The 25,437-nt window shown below is 43.1% G+C and overlaps 1 protein-coding gene across 4 annotated transcripts; it reads left to right on the top strand.

The window, feature by feature from the left end:
* Positions 1 to 218: 218 nt before the first annotated feature.
* sh3bp2 (SH3 domain binding protein 2) lies at positions 219 to 24,771 on the top strand. 4 transcript variants are annotated; one of them, XM_023960914.1, is made up of 13 exons: positions 219 to 312; positions 19,191 to 19,330; positions 19,406 to 19,508; positions 19,866 to 19,983; positions 20,072 to 20,139; positions 20,589 to 20,674; positions 20,760 to 20,840; positions 20,920 to 21,595; positions 22,208 to 22,331; positions 22,531 to 22,586; positions 22,824 to 22,899; positions 23,074 to 23,133; positions 23,216 to 24,771. In XM_023960914.1, the coding sequence occupies exons 2-13, from the start codon at positions 19,195 to 19,197 to the stop codon at positions 23,351 to 23,353; spliced, it is 1,722 nt and encodes a 573-aa protein (XP_023816682.1). In that variant the 5' UTR covers positions 219 to 312; positions 19,191 to 19,194; the 3' UTR covers positions 23,354 to 24,771. The 4 variants fall into 4 exon arrangements, with proteins under 4 accessions (XP_023816682.1, XP_023816679.1, XP_023816681.1 ...); XM_023960911.1 differs by lacking the exon at positions 219 to 312 and adding an exon at positions 5,446 to 5,911; XM_023960913.1 differs by lacking the exon at positions 219 to 312 and adding an exon at positions 5,582 to 5,911 and having other exon boundaries at positions 22,211 to 22,331.
* The last annotated feature ends 666 nt before the right edge of the window (positions 24,772 to 25,437 follow it).

Genomic DNA, 25,437 nt, shown 5'->3' on the forward strand with positions numbered 1-25,437 from the left:
CAAGGCAGCTCAGCCTCCTCTTTTTCCAGAGAGAGCTGCACGACATGAAAGAGTTAAACTGTTACAGATGAGGCTGGGAGACTTCTGCTTGTTATACTTTCTTTGAACATGCTGCGTCAGTCTGACCGCGAGCCTGCTAGAACCAAGCAACCAAGTTGTCTAGTGTGCTTAAGGGGGCGGGGGGACACTAAAAGCAGCCGCTCTAGTTGTGTCAGGCCAGGAAGTGAAGTGTGCTGAAGAGCAGCTCAGCGGGGCTCAGGCAACAGACAAAAACTGACAGTGGAGTTTCACAGCTGATGCAGAAATCCATGGGTACGTTTTTCTCACACTTACTGGTATTTTAATTTGATGTAAACACATTTTTATTATTTTCTTTTTTTTTTTTCGGAAGTTAAATGAGGTTTGTAAGGCTAATTAAGTTCACTAAAGTAAGCGAGTGGTGGTGCTGAGCTGAAGGTGTCAAGATAGAAAAAGCATTCAGACAGCTTTTTCTGGTGTGTGTAACATTTCTATTTCTGTGAAAGGTTGGTTAGATCTGCAACAAAGAGGATGTTTGAAGATTTTTAGCTAAAGAAAAATTCCACATTCATCTCTCTATTCTGTCGTTTTTGATTGGACAGCAATACGAGTTAGTATCACTTTATTCAGCTGATTTTAGAAATTGAAAAAAGTTTTGAATTTTAATTGAATTAAAAAATCATATTTTTCTGGATTAGAGAAACATCTTGCCGTCTTTTTACCTTTCCATGTCTCTGTAAATAAGTTTACAACTCCACTATGTTTTCACTATTGTTTTTGGATTCAATGATGATGCTCATTAAAGACCCACTCCAATGAAAGTTGAGGTTTTTTTTTTAAGTGTCCTTGGGGCATTTTTCAGATGACGGAGGGCATTTATTAAGAAAAGTAAGCCTAAAATTGTATTACTCAGTATATCTTTATTCAAACGGTTATGAATCAGGAGCAGATGAAAAAAAAATGCAGTTTGCAAAGATCCTAATTGTTACATAGAAAAAACACAGGGCGAGTCACGAGTTCCCTGGTCCGCTCCATTCTGATGGATCCACAAATAGATCCATGTTGTCTCTGTTTTCTTTGCCTAAGCTGGTATCTGGAACAAACACAGTTCGGCTGGATCACTCCGATGTTGCTCACCATTTTTTGTGGCGCCGGTAATGTTAGGTTGGGGGCTTGAAAGGCTGTAAGCTAGCGGGAGAGTGTGCAAGCAGACGGGGGATGGGAAGTGGGGGCGGGGTTGCTCCACACAACAACAGTTCTGCCCACATCTCAATGGTGAAAAAAAATATGTTCTTTTTGGGCAAAAACGGCATCAGCAGGACTTAAAGACCACTGAGAACACGTTTACGATGGATAAAAAGATGATCGGAGTGGGACTTTAGGGAGTGTTGTAACTTAGAAGCCTCAACGTTCCATTTAAGGCCAGAATTATTAAAAGACAATAATTTACTTTATTTTTTAAAACAAACAGTTTTTGTATTCAGTCCACACGAACATGCCGTATCAAGAAAAGAGAAAAGAGACCAAATGAGAATTTACAAATGAACTATGGCTGTTATTCCTTGTACTAAAGTGTATTTTGTTATTTTTAGTTTTCACATATTTTTAAAATGCTTGCATAAGTGTTACTAAATACATTTATTATTTTGCATTACTCAGCGATTGAGGCAGGAAGTATGCAACACTCTTGAGAAGAACACTAAGAATACTTGTCCTTGTGCGATTCTGTAGCTGATGCTTCACAACAATGACACAACAAAAATAGTGTGCAATCGCTTGACGCAAGGTGACTTTCAAGTAAATCTGCAGAATTTGTTTCTGAGTGCACGATTGTAAACGAGTTGGTCTAAACAAGTTGCCAAGTAAAACAGATGAAAACAAACATTTATTTTCCTTTTTTTTTAATTATTATTATTTTGCTCATGTTACACTTCATTCACCCACACGAACAATGTAGATTCAAAGGCTACATGACTGAGATGCATGTATCCGTTTCTCACTCACCACTGTTCTGGGATGTCCCCCAGGGCTTTCTCTTAGGACCACTTCTCTTATATTTGGGTTTTAGTTTTTGATTTTGTGGATTCACTAGCATCATTTGTTATATCTTTGCGCCTATATTATTTTACTTATAAAATTCGATTTCTGAGCCTGCTTCTGTTGCAAAGCTGTACTCGTTACTCGATTGAAGATGGGGTTAGGATTTGGCTCAGGGCTTATTGAATGCCATTGACATTTCTCATCTTATCAGTTTTTCAAAGCGTGCAGTGGGTTTCAATGACGAATGCATATGTTTGAGTTATCTGATGGCGCCTCCTCGCTGCTGTGACTGTGACATCACTGATAAATCATAAATATGCAGTGGTCTATCTGTATCTGATCCTTCTGGTGTTTCATTGTTCTGCTGATAAAAACTATCACTTATACTTTCTTTAGTGCAACAGTATTTAATGGGAGTTCCCCTGAGCTCAAACTATGTGTGGATTTTTGTATAGTTTAACATGATTTGAGGCATTTATGGTTTTCCTGTTGCGTTTACTTTTATTTATCTACAAGGGGAAAATAAAACACTTTAATGTTCAGCTGTTTTTGTGTTTACTGAGGAATTTGACTGCTGTCCGGTAACCACATGCTCCTCATTAATCATCTATGGGGTGTCAAGAATAGAAGCTGGAACTGGTTGAGACATAATCACTTTTTACTATTTTGATGCTTTGTTACAGCTTAGCTTACATTGGGATCTTGTTTCTATCGGAATAAATGGAAGTGCCATTTTTAAAGAAGACACGTGTTAATCTCATAAATCCCTGCATGACTTATGATGTGCAGATTTGCTTGTGACTTCCTGTGACATCACAGCTGTCGTAGAGGTTGTTTGTAATTGAAAAAATCAGATAAGAGTTTGAGCAGCCACCTGTCTCTTGGTTATTTGTTGACAGAGTTTTGCTTTGACTCAGTTTAGGCACGCCGCTTGCTGGAAGAGGCCTGCAGTGACTAAAATGACGTGACGGGCTCACTGTAAGAGATCTTACATTTGACAATACACAATTTTTTACAGCTTAACAAAGAACCCAACTACTGAGTTTCAGATTGTGTACAGATTTTGACGTATTTTAGATCAAAAACTGTGCACCCTGAGTGAGGAACAGCCAAGAAGGGACCTGAAAATCCAGACTCGTGATGTTCCAGAGTTTTAGGTCCAAGATCCTGCTGAAAAAGTTAGAATAAACCAGAATTGGGGGAGTTTGGAGAATTGAATGCAGCCGTGAAACTTTATTCATTAATGCCAAAGCCTCAGTGGTAATCACTGATTGTAGGAATTTTACACAAATTTACAACATTCCAAATCCTGACTGAAATTGACTTAAGTTCCAAATCCATTGCTCATTGTTCATCCATTGCCTGCATTGCTCATCGATTTCTCATCTTTGATCAACCTACGAGAAACCAAACACTCCTGCATGCATCAAAGCCCTTGGGGTCATTCCAAGTTCAACAACTGATTCAGCCCTTCCCATTTCTGCTTATAATGCTCGTACACTCTGTTGTGTGTTTGGTACTGCCTAACAGCTGTTGGAACAGAAATGTTTGATGGTTTCTACAGCACTGCGTATCCCCGTCTGTGACTTTATCTTCAGCGTTCATTTAGGTTTTCTGTACAAGATTTTCTATACATGACATTAATGGTTGAAACACCACACGATAACAGAAATTTGGAAAAAATAATTAATCAGATTGTTTGAACGATCTGTCCAACCTCCCCATTGCACAAAATTATATATATATATACAACCATCCAAATGTCCTACCTTATCAGATAATCCTACCTGTATGAAAAAACGCACTGTTTTGATGTTTGGTCGTAAACACAGCAGCGTAGGAAAGATTCATGGGGGAGCAGGACAGTTTCATGGTTAGAATAAGATGTAGTCATGTAGTATGTTGTCCACCCAGTGGTGTCATGTGCAGGTAAAGAGTGTTATGTGTGCGACTGTCATTGGCTGTCAGTAATGAGCTGAAAGGAGAAGTGGCGTCAGAGTGGACTATTAAAAAAAAATAAAAAAAATCCAGAAGATCTTTGATATGTTTCAGCAAGAATCATAATGCATGCATGTACATTTTTGCAATTCTGCATTTTCAGTTATTAAGATGGCGATGGAACGGAACCACTCAGCCAAGGTTTGATTCATATTCCGCGCTGTGGTCACCGCGTTCGGTTTGAAAGACAGCGCGGATTTTGAAATGTTCACCGGACAGAGAGGAACTGTAGACACGGATCTGCAGCAGATTCATGGTGCGATGTGAAAACAACTTACATGTCCCAGAAGATAAGTAGTGAGGTTGCCTAAAAGTTCAGAGTTAGATTAACAGGTGTAGTTCTGCATTGGTTGCATGAAGCATGAATTCACCAAAAACAGTGGCCACAGATGTATGGGCAGTCCACTAAAACTGACAATTATGACATCATTTTGGTCTGCGCATGCGCAGTGAGTGTAGGAAGGAAAACCTTAGGATTAGGAAGGATTTATAGAACACAGTTTATGTGTTGAAATGAAAAAACGAATTAAAAGTTTAGCATTAGCTCTGCATCAGCCCTCAAACCTCTTTACTTTAATGGCTATCTCCACTGGTTTCCTCTGTGTTCCTGCTGAAGTGGGTCACTTTTTGAGTCAAGCTGCTGCACTTTCACCCAGTAATGCTGAAAACCCAAACAGTGGAAAAGTTTGAACTCAAGTTCCCAGATTATACCAGAACGGCTCTTAAAAGGAAGACGGATCCCAGAAGAAATGGAAACCCAAAGTTCCAACGTTTGCTTTTTGTAGCTTCTTTCTGTGAACAGTTCAGAGCTGAGCCCATTGGACATGTCAGAAGTCTGACTGTGTGTTGGCACCAGATTGGTTTAGGAAGATTTAAATAGGAGTCCAGATTCCAGAGTCATAATGTGTTGCATAGTTTAAAATAAACATACCATCCAAGACTGTAACACTTTCTGTGCTGAAAGTCGTGGTAGTGTAATGTTCTCCCATTGGTCCTTAAACTGTTTGTATTTCTATAAACGTTTATGTCTGCGGTACAGATGTGTGTGTGCGTGTGTGGGAGTGTTTGTTAGGACAGCTTTTGGTATAAGCTTCAACGCTGCTGGGACTCGTACTCTTAGGTGTGTGGTTATATTCAGATCTGAGATGGGAGGAAAAGGTGGACATTAGCGTCGGCGTTTGGCTTTACAACCTGAACACAAGACAGGACGGGACTTTGTTCTCTTAGGGGCAGCTTTACAAACACCTGTGTTTGTGTGTGTGTGTGTGTGTGTGCGTGCTTGTCCGTATGAGCAGTCGACCACTGGGTTGTTCCAGTACTGTTGGACGGAAATTCCCCCAACCTTATTCTCTGGTTTTGCCTGTGAGTCTGTGACGTGCAGCTTTGTGGGCGGCATCTGTCAGTCAGTCTTATTCTATCTGCGAGGAAGCAGAAAAAAAGCTTGCTCAAGACTGTCGGCCAATCAGAAGCCCTGCATGAAGGAAGAGTCACATTCAGGAAATGTCTGGTGGAGTATCGAGTGTTCAGAGCGCCAACAGGCTTCCTCAGTGACAGGGCCGGACGTTCTGTCACCTCCTCTGTACCTGTGTCAATAGATTTGCAGCGGCTTCAGTCCCCTGTCTCTGTTCTCCTGTCTTTAGTCTCTTCGGCTTTACTGCCCTGGTTTTAGTCCCAGCCCCTCTAAATTTACGCCGGTCCACCATTACTCTGTGGAACATTATGATGGTAAACTGCTCTGTGCTGTCACAGTCATGTCTGCTGGCGTCTCTGCTCCTTCGATGAGAAAGAAGAGCTCTTTCGCTCTGAGCTCCAAGCCGAGCAGCAGGATGTGTTTTCGAGAACAAAGGGAGTTCATGTAAGTTTTTCCTCTTCTGGTTTTTTTTGTTTAATTCTTCTCAATCTTCTTATTCCTCCATGAATGTCTGGGCCTAGGCTGGTTTAGAGTGTTGAAAAAATCCCTGCATTTGGCGTCTTTGACTGTGGAAGTGTTTCTTCTGGTTAACTTGGACGTGTGTCATCCCGGAGAATCACGTCAGGGTTTGACGGGCTTGTTAACGCGACCTTCAAGCACATATTCACTCTTCTGAGAGTTTTTGTCTTTTTTTGTCATCTCTCAAGAACTGATGCAATCTGACTTGATAAAAATATCTGCAGACAAATTCTCTATCCCAGTTCATTACACGTTAATGCTCGTTCAAGAGCTCTTTTGCATCATATTGATGCCATTGTTCCCATTTCTAGAGCTGCTCCATAGCTGCATACCTAATCTTTTTTTCATGTGACAACCACTGAAGAGCCAGCTGCACTGACGGCGAAGGCTGGAAGGAAAGTGGCATCCCACGGTGCCTCATTAAAGCAACACAGAAAGAGGATATGGAGGAAGTGAGGAAGCTAACAGTGGTAGTACAGTTTTTTCACATCCTTTTGTTGTTTTTTTTATATCAGTGCTCATTTAAACGACCAGAAATGATTCTGTGGGGTTTTAAGACGGACTCCAAAAGCTCAGAGGTCGAAGAGTCACATTCAAAAAAATCCTACAGATTCTCACGCCAAACCGAACTTAGTTGTGTTTTCTCACATTTTTACACATGTGAAACTTTTCTCAAAATAAGCACTGCGTCGCTTTATTTTAGCTTGGCCCAACAGTCTGACTGTGTTCACGCATGCTAATTTTTAGACCTCAAATAGAACATCATATCATGAATGAGATAAAACATCAACATTTTAGTTATGTTGTATTCGCAATAACAATTTAGTTTTCAATGTTATCTATATAGCACAATATTACAACAAACTTTAGAAGAGGTGTGGAAATTCTCTCCATATTCTCTGAGTACTCTATGAATAACATTTTCTGCCTTTTCAAACGTTCCAAACTCTCCGGACTTGAATTTGTGGGCTGATGAGCTTCATGGTTCAAGATCTAAAAGTAGAAGATCAGACTTTAAATTGCCATGAAGTAAGATCTATGAATGACTTTGACAGTCGTCGGTGTGGGAGCTGCTAACGGAAAGCTCTGTGTCGTCATGCGTGTTTCATTCAGAAAATCCTAATTTGGGAAAATCTCTCTTTCTGTGAACATGTTGTTCAGGAAATTGCAATGTTCAGAATCTGACATGCATGTAAACGTGGTCGGAGTTTTGTGCCTTTGTTGTCAGACGTGGGATGACTTTTTTAGCCTTCCAGGTGAAAAGGGCTCTGCAACCTGCAACTCCTCTGTGAGCTTCTCACAGTCCACTTTTGCTTAATGTCTCCTAAAACGAAAAGCAGAACTTTGTAGAAAGTGCATATCGTCTTGTTTACCCACAGATTTCTGGTGACCCCGTTAAACCTTCAGTCTGCTCTCTGTAAGCATCTTTGCAGGTCATTTGGAGGTATGCATGGTGCTGCCACCCCCAAATTTCACAATTGATATCTTTTTCTGGGGCTCAGAAATCCTTCTGATGACCAATGTAAATTAACAACATTAGAGTCGGCAAGAATGGTACTTTCTTCAGTCTAGCTCATGCTGTCGCACTCCCTCATCTCTAACATGAAGGAACCCAGAAGCCCAGGGATTTCTACTTCTGTGGAGTAAAGGGTGCCGACGTTAGGGCTCCTCTGGAATGCAGGTCTGTGAATTACTTTGCTGATTACAGTGAAAAAAGTTTTTACTGCTCAAGTTCAGTTCTGTTGACTTTACTCACATTCTCCTCCCATGATGTCCAAACGAACCCGGGTCAGTGCAGGTCCCGCCTTATCAGAGGAGAAGGGAAGCATTACACAAATCTTGACACATTTGGAATGTAAAACAACTTGCTTAAATTTGATTGAAATCTGTAGATTTGTACGGTTGTGTCAGAAACTGGAGGTGTAGGAGACCAGGCATGGTGGCCGGAACTAAAACATGAAATAAATAAAATGAAACATAGCAAAAACTGATGAAACAACAAAGAGTGACAACGCAGAACAGGTGACCTGACAATGACAAACTGAAACCAGACACTTGAGCAGACTGAGGATAATGGGCATAAATCAAGACAGCTGTGGATCATTTACATCAAAAACCTGTAGTAACTGTCAAAGGGAAAACGGCAAAAAGAGAACATGACCAAAAATCAAACTAAAGTACTCAACCCTCACCGGTTGTTGGAATGTCAAAGTGTCTTCTCATCTTGATTCAATCCCTCCTTTCTGAAAGTTCCTTAGAAATTTAAATGTAAGTCAAACGTTCTATTTTGTTGTATTGTGTGATATTTGTGCGATGTGCAAACCGCCGTTTGTAAAAGCATTACCCGCCTTCAACCACCAATGTTGGTGATCGTCTTCAGGCTACACGACTTCCAAACGTGTGACGCAAGAGTGGGCTACCCCTCAAACCGAAGTTGGTCTGGCCTTGTTTGAAAGATTGTAACCAAATCTTCACCAGACACATCACACTTTTAAATTGGGATGTCCCAATCCGGTCACATGATTAGAAATTGGGCTCGATCACGTAGTTTCAGACTTAATCGGGATTAGATGCTCCATCCCTGATCGGGGATCGGATATTTAATTTACCGTCAATATTATGACCTGCGCTGTCTGCACTTCTGCTCAAGCTGGAGGTACAGAAACAGTTCAGTAAAGTTAGCAAGATTCAAAGAAAAAATATTGAGGTTTTTATATCTTGTTATTGAAAGCGGCTCTTTCAGTGTTGTGACAGAGAGACGGCTGCCAAGGGGCCGGCCACAAAGTGCAAACTGCGGGAAAAAGTGATAAAAATAAAAAATAATCTCTCAAAAACAACCAAAACTAATAAATGGTTCTGTTGATATGAGCTAGTCACTATCATATTTATGCTACAACAATGATTTTAAAAGAAAGTCATCAATAGGTTTTATGAAATTTTAGATGGAGATCTGAATCACGTGATCAGAAAAGAAGGTTGATCAAATAAAAACCAGGGACAACCTGGATGTGTTCACTAAATGTGTTCCTTTTTTAATGTTTTATAAAAGTATCAGATTGGGACTCGAGGGGCCAAAAAGCCTGCGTGGGTCATCCTTACATTTAATGCTTCCCTGATGGATAAAGGGGGGTGAAGGTGGGGGGGTCCCACAGGCCTTCCCTTTAACAGATCCTGTCAATCAAACTGTCTGCTCCAGTTTGTTTGTTGGCAAATTTAGGAAAGAATGGCAAAAACTTACTTCCTACAATGCAAGTCTGCAGCTTTTACAGTGCAAAGTGATGCACAAAACTTTCTTAGAAACGTCATGAAGAAACATTTCAGTCAAATGTTTGTTGGTTTCATCTGGGACAAACTAAAGAAAGCGGGTTTTTTTATTCCCTCATTCATCTATAATTTAGAGTTTGTTTCCACAGTTTGTTTCCCCCATGATACATAGGCTAACAACATTTAAACTAATATAGGTAAAGTAATTGACATTGTTTCATTTAGGCTATATATGTTAAAGTCAAGGCTGTACTAAACTGAGGAAAGCTCTCATGGCTCCTCGTGGATCCCGACAGAGGACCATCTGTCTCAGCTACTTCAGGAAGACGAAAAGGCAGAAAAACATGACAGAAGGAAAGTTGCAAATTACCAGAAAATGTGCCAATCCAGCAAGTTGTATGGATTTAAAGGGAACAGCCGAAGCAGCTTTTATTTTAGTGCAGTTATTTATTTGGAGGAGTCACAAATCCCAGGCTGGGAGGGTTGGAGGGTTCTCTCACGGCCCACTTATACCACGTTGGCTGTTGCTACAGCTATTCCTCTGCAGGATTTTCTGAGATTCACACAAAAGAGAAAAGGTTAACCGTATTTACAGGAAACCTGCTCTCATTTACGACCCCTGCTTGGGGGGGGGGGATGCCAAAAGCCAAACCTCTGTGCTCAGTCTTCCTGCCTCACTTGTTACAGATTCTAATCGCTTCAATGCTGCTGAGTTGTTGCTGGCAGGAAATGCAGAGACTGTGCAAATGAGCTTCAGTTGAAAACTCACAAAAGGTTGGAGCGTGCTTGTAATTCTGTGCGCAGCCTTTCCTGCAGCTGTTGGCTAGTTCCTGTAGAGCGCCTCGGCCATATTTGGACACAGGAAGAGGCGGCGTGCAGGAGGAAGCAGTTAGAAAGAGGACCTGATTTCTCCCCTCTATAATCTCATCTAAGATGTGTGTTTGTGGCTGTGAAACGCACAATCATTTTCTCTTTCTGTTCAACATTTTACTGCGGTTTACGAACAAGAAAATATACCAACTTCCCCCTGACACGGACTGACAACCTGTCCGGGGTGAACTCCTTACTCTGGATAAATGTTCTTTTCAAAAGTTCAGAAATAGAGAATACACGATAATTTTGTTATAAGTGACAAAAGGCCAATAAAAAATGTCCTTGTAAGAGTTCTTAAAATACGTTTTGATGTCCTGCCTTTTAAGACAAAATTACTACTTGAAATTAGGTGTAAACACTCTTATTTAGGTAATTTGCTCTTATGTGTGGAAATATTATACCTTAAAAAAAGAGTTTCATATCTTCAAAGTAGCTTAACTAATTTTTCCTCCTATTTTAAGGAGTAAAACACAACCATCCTTATATTTAAATCATGGTTATCTTAAAGACTAGAGTTACAATTTTTTGTCTTAAAAATCATTTTATTTATCTATTTATTATTATTTACCAACAAACGTCTGTCCTGCTTTTGTTGAAAGTCAAATTAAACTTTCCAGTTTCCATAAATGGAGAAAGTCCTTCTCTGGAAATAAATCCATTCACCAATAAAAGTTATGCTTAGAAATGGTATGTTAAGTAAAAACACCTTCTTTCTTTAGAAATGTTGCCACAAATATGATATTTTCAACAAGATAATCAAGATTTATTGGTTTAAAAGAAGTTATTAAACCTCACTGCAAGATTTTTGTGGCCTGCCAAACAAACATCACACAGCCTCACACTATTTACTTTGAACTTCTGTGAATCTAAACTTTGCACAGTGAATTGCTATATATTTATCTGGAATTCATCCAAATGCTCTTTTGTATGATGACAAAAAAGAAGGTTTTGCCTGAAAACCAAAATGACAAACAGATCACAGATCCTGACTTAAAACAGATTTCTCAAATGCTGTTTTCATACAAAGTTCTGTTGAAAAGGTTTGTGTTGTCATAGAAACCAAAAATACAAAGTAGCAAAAATGATATAAACGTCATATTTGGAGCAATAAAAAATGTTTTTAATTATTTTTCTTCCTTTGTAGATTATAGTTAAACTGTAACATAATTTGCCAAAAGAGGAATGTTGTCAAAATGCTTCTATCTAAAGAAAATTGATTTGATGGTATTGATGTGGAAACCCAACTTCACCTGCTGCTGCAGCTTCAACCCCCCTCACCTGCTGCTGCAGCTTCAGCCACCCTCACCTGCTGCTGCAGCCTCAGCCACCCTCACCTGCTGCTGCAGCTTCAACCACCCTCACCTGCTGCTGCAGCCTCAGCCACCCTCACCTGCTGCTGCAGCTTCAGCCACCCTCACCTGCTGCTGCAGCTTCCGCCACCCTCACCCTCTGCTGCTGCAGCTTCAGCCACCCTCACCTGCTGCTGCAGCTTCAGCCACCCTCACCTGCTGCTGCAGCTTCAGCCACCCTCACCTGCTGCTGCAGCCTCAGCCACCCTCACCTGCTGCTGCAGCTTCAGCCACAGCCACCCTCACCTGCTGCTGCAGCTTCAGCCACCCTCACCTGCTGCTGCAGCTTCAGCCACCCTCACCTGCTGCTGCAGCTTCAGCCACAGCCACCCTCACCTGCTGCTGCAGCTTCAGCCACCCTCACCTGCTGCTGCAGCTTCAGCCACAGCCACCCTCACCTGCTGCTGCAGCTTCAGCCACCCTCACCTGCTGCTGCAGCTTCCGCCACCCTCACCCTCTGCTGCTGCAGCTTCAGCCACCCTCACCTGCCGCTGCAGCTTCAGCCACCCTCACCCTCTGCCGCTGCAGCTTCAGCCACCCTCACCCTCTGCCGCTGCTGCTGCAGCTTCAGCCACCCTCACCTGCCGCTGCAGCTTCAGCCACCCTCACCCTCTGCTGCAGCTTCCGCCACCCTCACCCTCTGCTGCTGCAGCTTCAGCCACCCTCACCTGCTGCTGCAGCTTCAGCCACCCTCACCTGCTGCTGCAGCTTCAGCCACCCTCACCTGCTGCTGCAGCCTCAGCCACCCTCACCTGCTGCTGCAGCTTCAGCCACAGCCACCCTCACCTGCTGCTGCAGCTTCAGCCACCCTCACCTGCTGCTGCAGCTTCAGCCACCCTCACCTGCTGCTGCAGCTTCAGCCACCCTCACCCTCTGCTGCTGCAGCTTCAGCCACCCTCACCTGCTGCTGCAGCTTCAGCCACCCTCACCTGCTGCTGCAGCTTCAGCCACCCTCACCCTCTGCTGCTGCAGCTTCAGCCACCCTCACCTGCTGCTGCAGCTTCAGCCACCCTCACCCTCTGCTGCTGCAGCTTCAGCCATCCTCACCTGCTGCTGCAGCTTCTGCCACCCTCACCTGCAGCTACCTGCTGCTGCATGCTCTGCCCTGTAATGAAGGAAATCCAGTTGCTGCTTGAGTTTCTGCATGAGATTCATTAATCTCATTTGGACAGAATCCTGGATTAAACACAGAAATCCGTCCAGACTTCAGTCTTGTTTAGATTTTTGTGTTAACAGCTGCACACTGAAGTCATGTTCTCCAGAAAACACACCTGCTGTCTGAAACACTGACAGGAAGTGGGCAGCAGGTAAATGTGACTCACTTTACTACTGGGTGATGAACAGAAGCTCAGTGGTTTAGCTTTGACCATTCTATGATGCATTTGCAAACCCTTCAGAGGAGGCATTGCACGGAATAATCAGGTCTGTGCTTCAAGAGCAATATTTGGGGGCTTTGGTTGGCCTCCTTTTACTCAATCTGTGGAAATCCATGCATCTGCAGCGGCTGCACAGAACACAGTTCTGACATTTCAAAGGCTCTTTCCTCCTGATGGTGTTTTTATAGATACATTGAATCAAACAGCAAGTTTTTATTTTAGTTTTTTCTTAAGACAAAAGTTAAATAAAGGAATTGATGAAAATGGTGTTTCTGGTGTTCTTAACATTTTTCTGATAGCGGAGAACACATATTAAGAAGATTAAGCTCAAATTTGCATTTTCAGAGTATTTGATATCATTTAAGTCATTGTGAATCAGATGAAAATCATATTGTGAAAAATATGCAGGGTGGGCAATAGACTCCCTGCTCTGCTCCATTCTGATCATCCACCTGCAGACAAATAGATCCATGGAGGTCTTTGTTTCCCTGGTCTGAGCTGGAATCTGGATCAGAACTGGATGGATGGATGGCTCTGATATTTCTGCCATTTGTGTTGCACCAGTGACGTTAGGTTGGGGGTGTGAGGGGCTGTAAGCTAGTGAACTACTAGATCTGCAGAAGATCTGCATTATGGCTAAACCGCCATAATCATTATTAAAAGACCACTAGGAATGCTGTGAAAACATGATCAAAGGGAGCTTCTCATGAGTTCACCCTTTAATATTACACGTTTTTCCTTCTGTCAGCTGCGTTTCTAAAACATCTAAGCTTGTTTGCAAGAAGATTCTTTCAAAACTGGCTAGTTTTCCTTAGTTTGTGTTTTTAGCCTCCTTTCGATCGTTCAACACGGCGTCCTCTTTACAGCACGCTGCATCTGCACCTGAATCTGTTTACCTACATGTATGGTGTCTGCTTAACGTGGCGTTCTTGTGTGATGAGGTCATAAAACAGAAATACCACCCTGAGATGGGGATCTGCCCGGGGTTTTCCACCTCTGTCTCACCTCCCCTCATGCATCTGGCGGCGATAGGAGCCGTGAAGCCGATGTTTCTGGGCCTTTGAGGGCTCTCGCTGACATGTGGCCCACCTCTGAGGAGGACAAAGGTGGACCCAGCGACCCGCCACGGCCATCAGCTGCTTCCTTTAGCGTGATTCTCGTTAGTAAAGCCGGGTAGCCGAAGCTTTCAGAGTGGATGTGGGCGCAGCCCAGGGAGGTCGTTTGGAGCTTGCATAACACATTCCTATTTGAAGCAGCTTTTCCTGAGATAAGGACTCTGTGCCCCCCCCCCCCTTCCCCTCCTCCGAGACTTCCCCTCCATTCATCTGTTGATTTAAAAAATAGAAAAGACGGAAAAGTTGGACTTTAAAGTCCCTTTAACTGCTCAGAGCAGACATTGTTTGTGAGTCCTGGGCGGAAGCGGGTGAGAATGAGGCCGGGATGCAGGCAGCTCCTCGCTCAGCTTCCTGTCAAACACTGGAGCTCCAGGATGAAGAGCGGGAAAAGAGGCAGACAAATGCTGGGTTCAAGCTGAAACTCCATCCTGTTGTTTTATTCTTCTTTCCCATCTTTTTCTGCTGCTGTCTGCTGTGGATCACTTTCTGCTCCACAGCTGAACGCCCTGAAATGATGCGTTTGAGCTACTGTAACTACAGTGGGAATATAGATGGGACCCTTTCATCAGACAGATTCAAAAAGATGAACCTGACCCTTTACAGATTTGTGTGTGTGTGTGGGGGGGGGGGGGGGGGTAACCTTTTATGTTGTTTCAATGACATGCAGCTTTAACTTCTCAGCTTCTCCATTTCCTTACATACAGACATATAAGGATGCTTTATCACTCAGGGTTTCTTTCTTTTATGGATTTTTTTCTGTCAATGAATGACTAACTTAACCAAAATGGAATCAAACTGTTTTTCCTTTGGTTTCAAAAGGTTTTTTAACTTTGAAATGTTTGGTCTAAAACACAACAATGTTAGAGTTATGACATAATCATTGGAATAAATATTCCCTTGGCTCTTTCAAAACTTTTTTGCTACTTTTCCCAATTGTCTTGGATGTGTTTTGGAATTTTTACATTTTCTTTAGTCTCTACATATTTGATCTTTAAAGTAAAACATTAAAATAAAAAAATACAACATTTTAATACTCAGAACTGAGTTTTTTGGACAGTTTCAGGTTTAAAAAGGAATTTTTGTGGAAAACATATCCAAAACAAAAAAGAATTTCACTTAAAAAACAGTTTTGAAGCTTTTGAAGTATAAAAAAGCTCAAAAAGGCCCTGGACTACTAAGGATTAAATTATTAACTATCAAAGGTTTGGTAATTTATTACTATTTTTTTTTAATCATCCATCATTTCCTAAAACATGCTTATTTAGTTAACAACGAAAAATAAATCCTACTAAAAGAGAAAAATCATTCTTTGAGACTGAAGATCAGACGTGTTTGAGGGAATTTTATTGGCTGTGTTGAGTTTTATTCTGAAGGACTAAAACTTTTGAGACGCCGACCAAAACCCTGAGAGATGAAAACAGAAGTAACTTTGGTTAAAAGACAGAGGCGGCTGGGACATCTGGACACTTTTGGGTCTTCACCAGCTTTAGTAGTGCTCTTGAAGTTTACTATAGACAATGTACAAGTAGTGTAGAAAGTACACTAACTGAATACTTCTTCAGACTTCAGACTTATACTTGTAGTGAAATAGACTACTTTTTTGCTAAGGGGGTGGAGTTAAAATCAGCCTGGAAATTAATAATTGCTCAAAAAAATGAAATCATCTGTTTTATGTGATTCACTGGCAGCTCAGCTGCAGAAGCTTCAGGTCATGGGGTTCACAGGTTGGAGGTGTGTAGAGTAGCAGAGATAAGCAGCTTTTCCTGACTTCCTAAGAAAAACATGAAAACGCTGAGCGAGCAGGAGTCGCTGTCTGGTCTGGTGAGGGTGAGAGATAAGGGTGAGATGAGGCCCAGTTACTGAGGATTTTCTCTCTCCATCTGCTTTGTCCATCCTCAAAGAGGAACATCCAACATCAAGGCTCTCTTGAAGTTCTCACGATCACTCTGAGTTCACAGTTTACTGTTCCGCCCTGCGGCCCTCTTGCTGCCCCGATGCATTGACCTCTGCGTTGACATGACCTTTTACAAACAGATCACCTGCTTTACAGGGGGCTTTGCGAGGAACCCATCCATGCATGAGGAGAACATGCAAGTTCCACACAGAACGGTCCCAGCTGGGATTTGAACCGGAGCGCTACCCACTACACCACTGTGCAAACGTTCACACCAAAAGGCAGTTAATGTAGCTACAAATTTTCTTAATGAATATTAATAAACAATAACGAATAAATATATTAGGAACAATAATATATGTAAAAAAAAACTACAATAATCACGAGGATGTATAAGAATGTCAAAAGCTATATTTCTGTGAACAGTCATCTCCACGGATCTGAGACCTTTAACCCTTAAAGAGCCATTTAGGTCAATTTCTCACTGACCTCACTTCACCCTTTAGAAATTTACCCCACAGCCTTTTAGTTATTTACTATTATGATAAAAATATGGAACTATTGCTCTTTTTTGTCAGGAAGAAATCATAAAGATTAAATAGTATTTTTTAACAAATATGAAATAGTTCATACTTTTTGGCAGAGCTCTGCGTGATTTCCTGAAACAAAAGACACTCTGTCCCCCGTTAGATCATCAGATCCTCCTGCTGCCAGCAGTAAAAAAAATAATGGAGAGTTTCTTTTTTGGAGCACCTTAGCCATGAATTAGTAAACCTAATTAATCAAATCCATCAAATCAGAGTTTAGTTAGCCATCAAATATTTTTTGGACCATGAATTGCACTTACATTTTTTTTTAATAGAACTTTCTGTATTTTTCTATAAATTCTGGATGTGTTATACCAGTTTTATTTGGCACACGGCACTCAAAAACCCTCCAAAATGTTTCAGTTCGACTTTGGTAAACTACCAACCACTGCTGGTTGGACTGGCGGTGCATCATGGCTACCGGTGTCAAGGCCTCATGGAGAGAGCCGCACTGTACTTAAACTGTTTGTGAAGGAGTTTCATGAAGCACGACTGTTTTGTTCTGCTTAACGTGGCTTATGTTCAGAAACATTCGCTACTTTTGTACATTAAAAATCTCTCCTTCAACCAGAGAGCCACAGGGGTAAAAGGGCCACATGTGGCTCCGGAGCCTCAGACCCCAAGCAGGGCCCCTCCTCATCCATGTGAGAGGTTGATTAGCAGGACTGCAGCCGTTTTTCTAGAGCCAGAACCTGCTGTAAGGAGGCCAAGCAGAAATCCTGCAAACGAGCCGTCACACCAAATATCACAGAGTTCAAGTGATGACAACCACAAAGATCCAAACTTTTTACACAGCAACTTTCACTTTTGGTGTGTTTTTTAAACAGATATTCACACAAAAAAAACACAATTTAGCAAATCAGAGTTGTGGTAAAAGCTAGATTTTTGGAGTTGTGCATCATCTTCATCCTCATCCTCAAAGGGTTGAGCAGCACGGAGCGAGAATCGGTGATTTGACCTTAACGCATTTCAGAACTGCACAACTTCAGAGTCACTTTCAGAAAACTCACTTTCCACAGTTGACAGAGGCGGAGCGTCACTCCTAGTTCTTGTCTTTCGTTCTTCGTCAGACTTTTAGTTGTTGTTTGCACTGATCTGTCCATCATCCTGAAAGCATTACAAGCTGACGGGTCCTGCGACCTTTTTTTTTTTGGGGGGGGGGGGGGGGGTTTGCTGAGGTCTTCATCAAATCATTGTGCTGAACTCTCCTAACAAACAGTGAGTGATGGTTTGGAGCCTGTAGGATGATTCTCTTTGAGTTAAAAGTCCTGAAAAAAGCCTCAATAATGTGCTTTAAAATAAAAAAAAGTCACATTTATGCCTCTAAAGCTATTTAAGGAAATGTTATGGGAGGAAGACAGAAAAGGGGAATTTGCTTTGGAATTTTCCCAAAGGCTGCACTGGACTCGCACACCAACCCTGAAGTCAGTAGATGCTGCTGATAGACTGGAAGCTGCACATAAACACATGAGAAGATGAAAAACCTAATTAAGGGTGTTCACCCTTTTGCTGCGCACACACATGCACACACACACACACACACATGCACACACACACGTGCACGGAGTGAGCTCTGTTAAATGTTTCCTGTCTGAACTCAGAGCGTGCTCATGCTGAAGTCCATGTTGCCTGCTGTCTGCGTTCGTTTGGTTTGTTTGTGAGGAAACGGAGATAAAGACTCAACAGGAGCAGAGAAGGGGAGCATCTCCAGACACTGAAGGATCAGGAGAGTGAGGGTCTCCGTCCGGCTCGGATGAGGGTTGTCGGTCCTCCGTCATGGACTCTCTGCCGTCATTTGCGTCCGCGGTTGTGTCCTCCACGGCCAACCTGCTGAGGGAGAGCGCTGCCGTTCAGAGCATTACCAAGAGGCTGAGCGGGAGGTAGGCAACACCTGAGCCGCCTCAGAGGAGAGATGTTCTTCTCATCCTCAAGGCTTTGGTGTCCAGCTCAGAATGAGGAGAAGAGGCAGCGGCGTCTGTCTGCGTCTGCTTCAGGGGATGTAACATCTGTTCCCTTTAGACGGAAACACTTTTTCAGTTGGAATGTGAATATTTTTAATCAATGCTTCAGGTTTTAAAGCGTTCACGAGGCTGCCAAGCGTGAAATTGAAGAATACAAGTTTGATTCCCTCTGAAACCTCATGTGTTCATTTTAAAGACCTACTGGCATGAAAAATGTGATTTGGGTATTTTTAACATGTTCTTGTAGCATTTTCCTCATGATGGATGACACACATGTTGAGAAAAGTAAGCTTGAAATTGAATTTCTGAGTATTTCTTCCATCAAATTGATGTGAATCAGGAGCAGATGGAAAAAAAGCTTGAAGCTGTGATGTTGAAACTACAGTCAGTGGGCATAAAGCTCCCTGCTCTGCTCCATTCTGATCATCCTCTGTCAGACCAATACATCCATGAATGTCTTTGTTTTCCTGGTCTGAACTAGAATCTGGATCTAAACTGGACGGCTAGATGGCTCCGACATTGGTCACTATTTTTGTTGCACCGCTATTATTATGTGTGGGGTGTGAAGGGGCTGTAAGCTAGCAGGAGGATATTGGGAAGCAGGGGCGGGCTTACTCCTCACCAACTCAGAGGGGAATTTCTGGTGCCGCTCTGCAGACAAAGGTTTTTAGATTTTGGCTAAAAATGGCATCTTCACGGTGAAAAGACCACTGGGAACCCTTTGATCAGAAAACGATTGTCTTTACTTCTCCTTTTTCACTCTTTTTTTCTCTCCTGTCCTTTAGAACCATGTCATCTCCAGAGGTGTGCTGGCCCATGCCAATGCGAGCCATCGGGGCTCAGAACCTCCTCACCATGCCGGGGGGAGTTTCCAGCGCGGGATACCTGCACAAGAAGGGGGGCAGCCAGTTCAGCCTGATGAAATGTGAGCATTGCTGCTAGAGCCTGGGTGACGAGGCTTGGTGTGACCTGTGTGACACGGATGTATGATGCCTTGCAGGGCCTCTGAGGTACATCATCATCCACAAAGGCTGTGTGTACTACTTTAAGAGCAGCACCTCTGCTGCGCCTCAGGGGGCCTTCTCTCTCAACGGCTATAACAGGTAGGTGTGTATGGCCATGATCCTCTGAAAACACTCCCTTCTCGTCCACGTCTGAGTATTTCAACAAGTGGGTGGGAGGAATGCTGGTATGAAGCCCGGGAATGCAATCCTTGATCCCTCTCCCAGTGGGTTTAGGTCAGCCCCGCACAAAACGAACACGCTGACCAGACATGTGATGGACTTACTGTCTTCTTCCATCTCCTGACCCTTTTTTTGTTGTTGTTGAGGCTGAACTGTATGGGGAATGGAGAATTTAGTACAGAGGACTTGTAACTGAATCACGTCACTGAAATGTCAACAAAAACTCCCGTTTTCTAGCATTTTCTCATCTTGTCACCCTTTTTTTTTTCACCAAAGAGTGATGAGAGCAGCGGAAGAGACAACGTCCAGCAACGTCTTTCCCTTCAAGCTGGTTCACTTCAGTAAGAGACACCGGACGTGGTACTTCTCTGCTGCCAGCGAGAACGAGAGAAGGGTAAAACCTGCCCCCCCATCCAAAAATCTGTTTTTTTCAGTTTCACATTTTTACAAACCTTTTTGTGTTCTGATGTTTCGTCCAACAGAAATGGATGAGGCACCTGCGTAGGGAAATCGATCACTATAATGACAGGAAAGAGTCCCAGATCCCCAGGTAACTTTGTCATCTTCGCTCAGCTGCACTGAATCAACTGTTTTTGGAGCTCATTATGTAACACAACATTTAGATTCTGCAGCTCCTATTGATCAAGCATGCTTAAATCTGAATGGTAGCCATGTCAACATCCAGCAGGAACCTGCCTACAGCCCTGTCTATCTTCTTCTCTGAAGCTCCATCTGCAAACTCTTATGATTCCTGAATGTCTCATGATTCTCCCAGCAGCTGCAGGTTTCCAACAACCAGCAGGGATTTTATTAGGAGCTCATTTCAAGTTTCCTTTGCAGTTCAAAAGGGAACCCTAAGCTCAGGATTAGAACCAATTACACTATTTACACTATCATTAAGCCATTCAGAGTCAATGTCTATGTATATGATAACATATATTACCTTTATATTACTAATAAGGCTGACACACTGACGTGTGTCCATGTCTGCCCCCACAGTGACTCCGACTCGGATGCGGACAGCTTCTACGGCACCATCGAGCGGCCGATGGACCTCAGTCATAACTTTGACCCGGAAGACTTCGGTGAGGTCCACAGCAGGACGGGCCGGCGTGCCGCCAACGCCCCGTTTCCTGTCCTGACTTGCCGTTTTATTCTGTCATTGTGCAGGCAGGGGCTATGATGAAGACGACGATGAAGATGAGGAAGACTATCTAAAGCCAGACGAAGACACCTCGCCGACCAGCACAGGTAGGGCCGCCAGTGGGAGCTTTTAATCTCAATTCTTAAAAAAGAGCAGCTGTTTTATTGGGGTTTTTAATTCGTCCAGGTCGACCGACAGGGCCCCCCCCTTCCTACCCTCCCCCACCAGTGCCAGCAGGCTACCTGCCCCATCAGGATGCCCTCTCAGCTTCCCACAAAAACCTGGCTCCACCGCTGCAAAACACGGGCCCCCCCAGCACCCTGCACAAGAAGCCCCCGCCTTCCCCGCCTCCACCATTTTCTCACAAGGACTCAGAGAGAGGTCCACCCCCTCCACTACCTTTTGCCCCTCACCTGCACAAGCCCCCGTCTGGCTCACCACCCCCTCCTCCCCCTCCCCCGGCCAGTGCAAAGAGGGCCCTTCAGAGCCGGGCGACTTCTGTCGGGGGGGGAGGCAGCAGAGAGCGGAGGCCCCAGTCCGCACTGTCCATCCAGTCGCCCGCCACGCTGCCCATCTGTAACCAGCTGGAGTCCAGGCTGTGCCTGAACGGTCCCGCCCACGGAGGGGGGCAGTTCCAGGGAGGCCACTGTCTCCGGGGCAGACCCAGTGGAACCCCAACCCAATCTGCAAACACCGCGGGACCCAGTTTTTCTTCCAGTAACCCCTCCCTGCCTGGAAAACCCTCCGTCTCTCCCCTGCTCAAAACGGGACTTCACAATAAAATTGGGAAGCCCAACCCCCCCCCTCCCACCACCAAACCCCCACTGCCTGCACTCAAGCCCCCCTTTGGAACCCCCTTCCAGTAAGTCCGACTCAGAACCGCCACCTGTCTGATCGCTGTAGTTGTCCATAGGAGCTTTCATCCCATCAACAAGCTAAAAACAGATGTGGAAGCAGTAACTGCAAAACCAAACAGTAACTGTAATCGAGTACAATTATCAAATGGTAACTACTAGAGTACAAACATCAAATGGCAACTGTACTCAAGTACAATTATAAAATGGTAACAACTGGAGTACAAATATCAAATTCAACTGTACTCAAATGCAAATATCAAACGGTAACTACTAGAGTACAAATATCAAATGGCAACTGAACTCGAGTACAATTATAAAATGGTAGCTACTGGAGTACAAATATCAAACAGTAACAATTTGAGTACAATTATCAAACGGTAACTGTACTCAAGTACAATTATCAAATGGTAACTTCTCGAGTGCAATTATCAAACGTTAGCTACCGGAGTACAATTAGCAAACAGTAACTAGCAGAGTACAATTAGCAAATAGTAACTACTCAAGTAAAAATATCAAACTCAACTCTACTCAAGTACAATAATCCAACAGTAACTGTACTCGAGTACAGAGGGGTGTTTTTGAAGTAGCTGCCTCACTAAGGTGGGTTTTCTTGTCAGAAGACTGTCACCGGAAGGCCAGAGTTTCCGGTCGCAGGGAGAGGAGGTTCCTCCGGACTTCAGGACGAAACGAGACTGGGACAAACCCGGCGGAGGAGACGACTCTGATGACGACTATGAGAACGTAAGCTGGACGACTGGCAGAAAGCTGTATGCAGACGGTGTGTCTGCGGCAGACGCACCCAGCAGTCAGTCCTGATATAATTTCACAGCTTTCACGTGTGTTTTTGACTTTCTGCTGTCATTCTAAACGCGTCTCTGTCTCTATAAACCACTGAGCTGCTCCGTCAGCACCGCTTCTAACCGCTTCATTCTGTCTGCAGGTGCAGCTCCCAGACTCTGTGTTCATCGATTCAACTGAAACCAGCTTTGTGGAAAAGTAAGACATTTTCATGTGGATAAAGATCATGGGATTCAATATTCCTTCCATCATGTGTTGCTGCTTTTTGGGTTACAGCCTGCTCTGCTGCCTTGTCTGAAGTCTAGTTTAGTGGGAAAGAGTCGGAGAAAGAGTACACATTTGCTGCATTGGCTCCCTTTTTGATATGCATCATTAAAATAAAATAAAATAAAAAGATCTGCACCATGTGATGTGTCTTGATCCTTCTGGTTGCAGGTTATTCAAAGATGAGCCCATTCCTCCACAAGATGGGCTGTACGGAATCAGAAATTCAGGAACTAAAACATCAAAGGTGTGAAAACAGCCAATTTACTGTCGATTGTCAGTCTGTTTGTTCCTGTGCACAGCAGAATGCAGAGTTTACTTTCTATGTGACAGAAGCTTTTAATGCAAATACATTTGCACAAGCAATAATTAAATGTTTCTCATTTAAATGTTTAAATGAGCTCTTCTCCCCATGATTTAGGTGCTGGTGGTGTGGGACACCAGTATAGGCAAAGCCAGGAACTACAGGCTCTTTGAAGAAGTAATGACCTGACCTGAGTTTTCACAATAAAAGCTCCTGAAGTCTAAATTATTTGGACAGTAACTGAACACATCTTTTACAGAACGGCTGCACATTTCTGGAAAGTGAATTGACCTTCCCCAACCTGTCAGCTCTGATCGAACACTACCACTCCAATCCTCTTCCTCACCATGGCTCCCTCTGCCTGCAGAAGCCCTATTCAAAGACATTGAGCTTCTGAGCGTGTGCGGCGGGCCTGGATGTAACCGAAACACACGCAGTCCGTCTGTCACTCTGTGGGGGGCGTCAAAGCCACCCTTTTTTTTTAAATGGATGTGTTTTTTTCAATGATAAAAGTAACTTATGAAACATTTTTAAACCAAACCACAAAGCTATAAATGTCAACAAAACGCCTCTCGTTCACTTAAAGAGTTCTGATCAGTTTGGGTTTTTTTACACACTCCTCTGCTGAACACGCTGGTAATCTGTAGAAAATGCAGGGAGGGCTGTTCTGCCCACAAGGGGGCGCTGTGGACTAGAGGACTGAGGTCAACCACAGCCCCACACCTCTCTACTTTTGCATCAAACAAGTGAGAAATCAAATGATGTGTGCAGCTTGATGGTGCCAAGTATTGAAGCAGAAATATGAGAGCAGTAAGTCCATCGCTCCACATCCTCCTCGACTAACTGACTGTCCAAAGCCATCAGTCCTGCAGCAATGACCTTCAGTCCTGCAGCAAGGACCTTCGGTCCTGCAGCAATGACCTTCATTCCTGCAGCAATGACCTTCGGTCCTGCAGCAAGAACCTTCATTCCTGCAGCAATGACCTTCGGTCCTGCAGCAAGAACCTTCAGTCCTGCAGCAAGGACCTTCGGTCCTGCAGCAAGAACCTTCAGTCCTGCAGCAAGGACCTTCGGTCCTGCAGCAATGACCTTCATTCCTGCAGCAATGACCTTCAGTCCTGCAGCAATGACCTTCGGTCCTGCAGCAATGACCATCAGTCCTGCATCAATGACCTTCAGTCCTGCAGCAATGACCTTCAGTCCTGCAGCAATGACCTTCGGTCCTGCAGCAATGACCATCAGTCCTGCATCAATGACCTTCAGTCCTGCAGCAATGACCTTCAGTCCTGCAGCAATGACCATCAGTCCTGCATCAATGACCTTCAGTCCTGCAGCAATGACCTTCGGTCCCACAGCAAGGACCTCAGAAACACGGTGAAGGAAGAAACACAAAGGGGTGTATCTTCAAACATTCAAACAAACACTTTGAGGTTCAATTGTCCACAAATATAGATTTATATTTTCTTTCTGGTGTATTAATGCATCAGATAAAAAAACAAATTGATAAAAATCTGACATATCATAAAATTTTTTGAGAAGAAAAGTAGATCTGTTCTAATGGATTCTAAAAAGACCCAAACTAAATGATAACAGTTATGAATTCACCCAGAACTGAGCCAGAAATGATCTTCTGCATTGTTTTTCATGAAAGAAATTTTGTTCAGCACTTAACTTTAACCTATGATATATTATTTTGTTATATTTATGTGTACATTTTATGTAAGTATTATATAAAAAAAATTCTGTACAAAATGTAAATATACTTTTTTTTTACAAAGTATAAGTTGAACTTATATAAAGAATACCATAAAACCACTATGTGCTGTTATTTTTACCAGAAAGATTGAGATGTTAGCGCCTTTGCCGTGTTGTGGTGCTCCTCAGTGTCAGCTCACATCCCTCCACTCAGCCAAAGAACCGACCAAAAATTCACATTTTATTCCTCACATACACACATAGCATAATGTGCAGTGAAATGCTTTGCACGACTGTCTGACAGAATACAGGCGGAAGAGCGGAAAGTGTGAAAAACAATGAAAGTTAAGTGGAAAAAAAACACACACAGGACTCAAACACAATTCTTTTATTTGTTTTTCATCTGGAAAAAAAATCTTTTTCAATTTTATTTTATTTACCAATATGATTTTGGTTGTTGGCTCACAAACAAAATGTAGTTAATGCCTCAAATTGAAAAAAATTATTTTACAATTGAAAAAAAATGTGCTGCTTCTCAGAGGCGTCCTGTACTATGACACTGCCACCACCGTGCTTCACTGCAGATTAGGGGTCTGCAACCTTCAACACTTCCAGAGCCATTCAGGTCCACTTCTCTCTGACGACAATGCAGTATAAATGTACACAACAACACAAACTTCAACCGTTATTAAAACAAAACACTCGTTTGTATTTAGGTTAATGTTTCTATCAGGATGAATAAAAATCAAACTGTGTTTTTGACAGAAACACAAAGAAAAATAACTT

The sequence above is a fragment of the Oryzias latipes genome, chromosome 12 (genome assembly GCF_002234675.1).
Source record: "Oryzias latipes chromosome 12, ASM223467v1".
In the NCBI taxonomy this organism is placed as follows: domain Eukaryota; kingdom Metazoa; phylum Chordata; class Actinopteri; order Beloniformes; family Adrianichthyidae; genus Oryzias; species Oryzias latipes.